General features: G+C 42.4%; 1 protein-coding gene across 1 annotated transcript; it reads right to left on the bottom strand.

The window, feature by feature from the left end:
• Positions 1-1524: 1524 nt before the first annotated feature.
• On the bottom strand, positions 1525-5848 carry kcnj4 (potassium inwardly rectifying channel subfamily J member 4). Its single transcript, XM_030089119.1, has 3 exons — positions 5755-5848; positions 4604-4733; positions 1525-3527 (listed from the first exon to the last, which is right to left on the bottom strand). Exons 2-3 carry the CDS (start codon positions 4624-4626, stop codon positions 1916-1918), a joined length of 1635 nt encoding a protein of 544 aa, XP_029944979.1. The 5' UTR covers positions 4627-4733; positions 5755-5848; the 3' UTR covers positions 1525-1915.
• Between the last annotated feature and the right edge of the window lie 1801 nt (positions 5849-7649).

A 7649-nucleotide genomic window follows, 5' to 3' on the forward strand; every position in this document is an offset into this window, starting at 1 on the left:
CTGGCAGTGTATATTTTACAGTAAGCTGAATACATTTCTGGAAACTGATAATAAAAGTCTAATGTTATCGAAAGCTGGAGGTTCTGATGCTCACAAACTCTTCGGTCACTCTCTCGTCCACATAGATCCAAAAAAATGTACCTGCTATAGCAGCATGATCAGCACAATGCAGTGAAAGACTTTGAAGAGTCAAGGTTCAGCACTCTCCTGCCGAAAACATGTCTCCAAAATCAAGAGCCAGTTGATTTTTAAATAGGATAAATAATGTCATAAAAGCACAAATTTATATACATGATCTCTCAATGATCAGATGGATTTTGTTTTTTTGCTGTAACATGTTAATTGCACCAACAACAGGCATCTTGTTTTTAGTGTCATCTGACATACAATCAACTTAGTCCAAAGCTTATAACATCACAAACAGTTTACATTTGTCCAAAACCAAAAACTTATTGCACGTTTTCAGATACTGCACAAACGACCATCGTCCCTTTTGTTTCCTGCTGTGCTTCACAGTGGCTTCACTCCAGCAAGTCGCCCTAACGACTGCCTCTTTATTACAGTTTGATGGTTTCGTTTAATGCCTCATCAGTTATTGTTAAGAATTTCAGAAAGCTTAACTGTCCAATTGGGAAATTGGCTTGAATTCTGCCAATCTGCCAATCCTGTAATTGGAAATTGGGAAAAATTTGGAGAACTTCTTCAGTAAACATACTTGATACCGTTCGATAAGTGTATTTTAATGACGCTGTCAGCAATAAACCGATTTTATCATAGACTTCATTCACCTACCATCCGTATATCGCAAACTACAAAAGCAGCAGTATTTTTGAAGTGATTACAGGTGGAATCCATATATATCTTTGACTTTACATCCATCATTTCAATCTAACTTGTTGGTCAAGCCTTGTTGTCATCCCACTAGGAATTTCCCAAGTTGTCACCATTAAGTTAGTAATAGCCGCTGCACAAAAATGAGTTGAAGCCACCGCTCAGCATTGTTTCTGGTATCACAGGCTGAAACCTCCACAAGAAACAAACCAAAAACAGAAAAATTGAAAACGTATCCATCAACTAAATGCAAATTCTAATTTTCCATAATGCCAAAATAAATAAATATATACGGTAACTGAAATGTTCTCAGTAAAGGACTAGCTAAATGCAGCAATTTATGAAGAAACCAGCTAAAGAAAACATCCATACATTTTCCAGTTATCACACTCAGAAAAAAAAAAAAATCCTCTTTCATTACACTCATTGCACTTGGAATGACGTTATTGATACTAAACTGCCAAACCATCTTTTATCACTCACCACCCCACAAATGGTGGTGGTGTTGGCGGGGCTTTGGAGAAGATGAAGATTTATCTAAACTGAATTTGTAGCATTAAGTTAGAAGACAGCAGGCAGGACGACTCATGGACAGTGTGGAGAATCTCCTGCATAAATCATTTGGAACAGCAATTTTAAAACTGAAAGTTAATTGACAAGAAAAATGTTACAATGAACTTGCTATTACTTGCTACAGTTACATATCTAAAAAAGTTAATTTAAATCTATGTTAAATACGTGGATATAGTTTAAAAGATGACTTAGATGTCTAAACTATTATATCATTGTGCTTTCCTGATGAAAAGGAGCTGAAAGTCTGTCATCACTTTGTTTCAGTTTTTTTTTTTTCTCATGCTGCAGAATCACTCGATTTCACCTTTCCCTAAAGTTACTCGTAATCTAATCTTAATCGATCTTCATTTCTAAACACTGTAAGGAGAACGGGAAATAAATACACCTGCAAAACAACACTGGAAAGGCAGAGGAGGTTTCAGCTTCTGTACATGCAGACCAAAGCTGAACAGATCATCAATAATTCTATCATCAGCTCCAGATTTTTGGGTTGAAAGAAGAGATCAGCCTTTCAGATCTCCTGTTCACTCTTGTAAGTCACTGGATCAAGAGGAATGGCAGTCTGAAGGATGTCAAACTCCATCTGGTTGTTGTCCATGTCCAAAACACACATGACATTGTGACTGCCTGAGGTGATCGTCGCCGTGTCGTGAAACATGTTTGGGAAGTCGACCGTGACCGAAGTCCTTCTTTCCTCAGCTCTCTCCTTTCCACCGATCTGAGAGGCGTCAAATATGTCCTCTTCTTCCTCCCCACAGCTGAGCGCCACCTCGTTCTCGTAGCAGAAGGCGCTCAGCGAGTGGGGGATCAAGTCTTTCGCGGACCTGCAGGCAGAAACAGGCGAAGCGGCGGAAGATGCTCGACTTGCGGCTTCGTCGAGCTCTTTGGCGCTGAGATGAGGCGTTGACGGCACCTCGTAGGTCTTGTGGAAGCGGGCGTAGTCTACTTTGTAGCGGTCCCGGTCTTCATAAATCACCGGCTCAAACCGGTGACCCCAGAAGATCTCTCTGGAAAGGTAGGAGCTGCGGAACTGGGTGGTCATGGCTGTGGCCTCCACCATCCCCTCCAAGATCACAACGATCTCAAAGTCGTCTGCCTCCAGGTCTGCTCGGCTGATGGTGTACAGCGGGCTGTCTTTGTCTATCTCATGGACGATAACCAGCGGAGACACCAGGAACAGCCTGTCCGTGCCCTCGTCGTAGCCCACGTTGAGGTCCATCTGCTCCAAGGGGATGAACTCGCCCTCGGCTGTGACGTACGAGCGTATCAGCTGTGCTCGGACGTGAGCTTCCACGATGTGGCTCCTTCGCAGGTTGCCCACCCTCCACATGAGGCAGAGCTTGCCGTCGCGTAAAGAGATCACCGCGTTTTTGGAGAACATGAGGGTCTGGTTCCTCTTCTTTGGCCGGGCCATCTTGGCCATGATGGTGCCGATCATGAAAGAGTCAATGATGCATCCTACAATGGACTGGATCACCACCGTTATCACGGCGACGGGACACTCCTCGGTGACGCAGCGCCAGCCGTAACCGATGGTGGTCTGGGTCTCCATGGAGAACAGGAGCGCCCCCACAAACCCCTGGACGTGAAGTATGCAGGGCATCCTCTGCCCTCCGGCTGTGTGTCCAGCGGCGGGTCCATGCAGGCCTCCCACCGCCAGCCCGTCGCCCTTCAGCGTGGGCGGCTCGTCAAAGTCCCCGTGGGCCAGCGAAACACTGAAAAAGATTATCCCAAAAAACAGCCAAGAGACCACAAAGCTGGTGCAGAATATGAGCAGCAGGTACCTCCAGCGGATATCCACACAGGTGGTGAAGATATCGGCCAGGTAGCGCTGCCTCCTTTCCTCCATGTTGCTGAAAACCACGTTACACTGTCCATTTTTCTTCACAAAGCGGCTCCGCACTTGGTTGGAGCCTCTTGTCAGAACCTTCCCGTTGTAGTTGTTCATATCTCCTTCTTCCCTGGGCAGGATGGCGGAGGCTCCCGACCTCCTCCTACTGTCTTCTGCTTCTGAGATGCAGGGCGCGTGCAGTCTAAATTTGGGCGAAGGATGTCCGTTACAGAGTCCTAAACTAGAGATCTTGTGGCGTTCGTCTTGTAAGATGCCAGACACATTGCTGTACCTGTCAGAAGAAGTAAGAAATTAGGCTCAGTTAGAATCAAATGGACACATTATCATTTTTGCTGAGTCTGAAGCTGCAGGGTTCCTCTCACAAGGAGATCCAGTGAAAAAATCATTGTGATATTTCATTTGTAAATCATTGGGGGATGTAACTATGCACACCAAATTAGAAACACTCTTGACTGAAAATGCCCAAACTCTTTGTCAAATCAGTGTATTGGGCCAACTTTCCCCTCGCTCTCCTTTACACAGAGGATTACCAGTGAGGAAGGTGAGTTCAGTTTAGCTTCGTGAGAAGGATTCGTGTCATCACAGATTATTGGATTATATCTGAGTCAGTGTCCGTCAGACAACCCATTTTGAAATGGACACGCAGAATTTATTGTAAATAAACTTTCACCCATTGCCTTCTAATGCTCAGATAACACTGGATTTAATTCATCTGTCCAGTGTTAATCATTGTGTTAATTTTATTGTTTTCTTGGTGGGGGGGGGTTCCGCATCTTGGCAACACAATGTACAGACAGCAGCTTCACACAAATGTCAGACAAAAGACACAAAAACGAGGCAAGATAACTATCGGGGTTTAGCAGTAAAAACATCTTCCAGACAAACATGTATAGACCAGAATTAATGCTTTATCCAATGTTTTTTTTTGTTTGTTTTAGTTTTTTCTTTTTTTTTCCTTTGGGTGATCAACTTTATTTTCAATTGACCCAGAAACCAAAAGACCAACTTAAATAAGCCAGACACTACATGGGGAATGAGGTGTCTGAGGCTCAGAAGCCTTTGTCCACAGCCGGTCAGGAGGACAGTGTCGGACGGCCTTGGCCTTTCTGAGGATCTGTTTGCTGTAAATATCCCTGAGCTGACTCTGAGTCACCCTGCCAAGCCAAATGTACAAGAGAATGTAGCACAGGCCACTGTGGGACTTCAAGACGACACAGAATTCCAAAAAGACTAAATGTGTCCAACTACAATGGCCTTGGAAAGTACATTTAAAAAGAAAAATACACATAGAAATGTGACATAACATCTACAATCAAATTTAATGAAGCACAGTGAGGTCTTCCTCACCTGTTGGATCTACTTGATCCCATGGCACCACCAACAGTCACTGGTAAAGGGCCGTGGTGAGTGGCCAGACTCCGCCCTGCTCCCAAACATCAGCTCTCCGAGGTGGGGATGGGAGATGAGGCCAAGACAACTAAAGAAGAGATCAACCAGATAGTTATGAAATCTGACCTCCAGCATCCGTCGATGACGCTCACCAAAAAGTGGTGTTTCCGGTTGTAAGTGCAGCTTTAGATAAGTACATAACTTCATTCGCCGAGTTGTTTTCAACACATTTAATCTTTCCAAATGTTTGATTATGATCCTGAAAGTCACGGCATGTCAAGGTGCTGCTGCCAACTCCTAATGCTCCCCTCAAGCATGGCACACCTTAAATATTGTTATAAGAGCATCACGTTTGCTTAACCCTTTATAAGCCATGGTGATCCTATTTAGTAACATCTGCATTTCTTCAACCTTAACTGAAGTGAAGCTGGACATAAAGATGGAGATGACAAAGCTTGTTCAAGAGTTTGAGCACTGGTTAGATTAGTGAAAATGGATGACAGCTCATTTCACACCACAACCATGTGTTTCTGATGTCAGTTTTGATAACAGTGTATTTTCATTGTGAAAGAATGGCAAAGATGATCCAAAAAGTTTTATTTAGTGTATTGAATGTGGAAAAAAGACACATCCAAATTTCTCTTGGATGTGTGTGACTTTATATCTGTCTGTGTTTGAACTGGATGAGTGAAATGCCCTGGGTGTAACCTGCCTCACACCCGCCGCTCACTACGAACTCCAGCTCCTCGCAACCCCAACTTAGATGCAGAAAGTCTAGAAATTTAAATAATAAAATTAACTAATATATGTGCAGGTACAAATGCACAAAATTGTGTCCAAAATGTATTTCATTGTTTTATATTACATTATGTAGAGCACCGTGCTCTTTGAGGGATTTATGCGTGTGGTAACATTTGCTTTATGTCTCCACACAGGTGTCTTTGGCTTCCAGTCATCAAGCCAGCTTTGAAATGACTTTAAACGTCTGCTTAAGCTCGCTGCAAACTCATCGCTCGAGTTTCCCCTCCCGGCGCGGACGCCTCACGAGTTCGGGGAGAGAGCAGGTACTCTGTGTGACGCTGCAGAGACAAAACTCACACAATGGGAACCGGTTAATGTCACCAGGTAAAAACAGGGGGCTCTCTCTGACACCGGTTTCCATAGGAACTCGCCTGCTGTGGCATTTGGGAGACAGAGAGAAGTGGAGAGAGTCATCGTAGGCACGGCGGTGTGGAGGGGTGAGCGGGCAGTAATGAGTGCTCCTCTAACATGAGTCACACGGGGAGGGCGATCAGGGCAGAGAGAAGGTGTGAGGCCAGCAGCGCAGCATTTACATCTGATTTTAAAGGCTTTTCAATGGGTTTGAAAAAGTGGCACTGTTCTGATCCGTTAAATGGAGAATGAAGAAAACGGGAGTTTTTAGTTGTAAAAACACGTCGGTCGTAGAGCAGAAGCTTTTGTGGTTTGCTTTAGCCTCCAGATTTTACAGGTGAATTAGTGCTCAGGCATAATGCCATGATTTACAGAAACAGCTTTTTTAAATACAAACACGTTTTATACACTATTCCTGATTTCTTTCATCTGATTTTAGATCATATTTAACATTGTTGACAAACATAAGAAGGAATGTTGACAGGAACGTAAATATATGAATAGTTTGTTCTATATTTTTTCATTTCATTTTAGATTTTTTTTCTTCATCCTGTAAGATTTAACAGAGTGTGTTTTGTTAAGATTTTATGTATGTCTGATGAAACAAGTAGTTTAGGTTTTGAGCTTTTTAACCTTTTGAAGCTTTGATAATCCACCTGGTCGTTTCAGCTGTCTCCAGTGTGACAAGGTGCTGTCTAGTAAAATTAGGTCAAACGATGAAAGATATGAATATAATCATTCAGTTCACCTGATCAGAATCATTTCACGCTACTGAGATTCGCTCTTCCTCCCTTCTGTGTCTCTTTGTAAATCAGTTTAATAGGACGTGAAAGCTAATCAATAAAACCCTGCTCTCACCTCTGTTCATCACGAGCCGGCCCACAAGGAGGCGGTCAGCTGAGCTGAGGACGATTCCCACGCTTCTATCTCATCCCAGACAACCTCCGTCTTGGCTTCATTTCAGTATTTTTGTTTTTCCACATTTAATCTTTGTGAGCAGATTATGGTTCCTCATTCACAGTAAAGAGGGAAGGGGAAAAGGAATATAAAGATATGAGATATATTCTAGAGAGTATTCTATGTTGAATTGTCTTTTTTTTATTGAAAAGTTTAATATCTGCTGGAAAGAAGAGTCTGTGGTGGCAGGTCGTTTTGCACTGCATATGTGCCAAAACCAAAACATGAAGCTCACCTATAACACCCATTTTATCCTATTTCATAATGACATTCTATTTCACCTTCTTCCTCCTGAGTTTTAATCTGTTTCAGCAGACCTCAGTGTTTTGCTGTACCCAAACAACACCTGTAAGTCACTCATACTTTGCTCTCTAATAACACATTTTTTTTTTTTTTTTTTTGCAACACATGGGTGACACACCGACATTACCTTTCAGCCACTGTTAAGTTTTTGGGGACATTAAAAGTTAGTTTGTTCACAGTCTGAGCGGATGCTGTTTCCTGACTGCTTCTGAAAAGGCATTTAGGGCTGTCGCCATAAACTGGGTCAGAGTGACGCAACCAAAGCAACACAGATCAATAAGATGCCCCTCAACAGCTCATTTGTGCCTCATACAAACCAAAAAAGATGACTTAATATTAAACTTTCACTGTGAGATACTGGAAGTGTTTTGCACTGAAATCATCTGTTTTGAATAACAGGTTGTTTTTTATGTTCTTCATCATTCAACAACAGTGTTTTTATTGTTGTTTTTTTTATTAATATTAGATGAGAACTCATAGCCAAACTTTTTTTTTTCCATTTGCCTGCAGATATATATAAAAAAAATGAAAACTTTTTTTTTATAAATATCCAAATGCTGTATGTGGCCTGTTGAGATGCAGCCTAATTCAT

This window comes from Salarias fasciatus, chromosome 4 (genome assembly GCF_902148845.1).
Source record: "Salarias fasciatus chromosome 4, fSalaFa1.1, whole genome shotgun sequence".
Taxonomy (NCBI): domain Eukaryota; kingdom Metazoa; phylum Chordata; class Actinopteri; order Blenniiformes; family Blenniidae; genus Salarias; species Salarias fasciatus.

What these genes read in the sequence shown, in the direction of transcription:
- kcnj4 (XM_030089119.1), bottom strand. Translation starts at nt 4,626, where the DNA reads ATGGGATCAAGTAGATCCAACAG. An exon ending in GGATCAAGTAGATCCAACAG is followed by an intron (nt 3,528 to 4,603) that starts GTGAGGAAGACC and finishes TTCTTCTGACAG; the next exon opens with GTACAGCAATGTGTCTGGCA.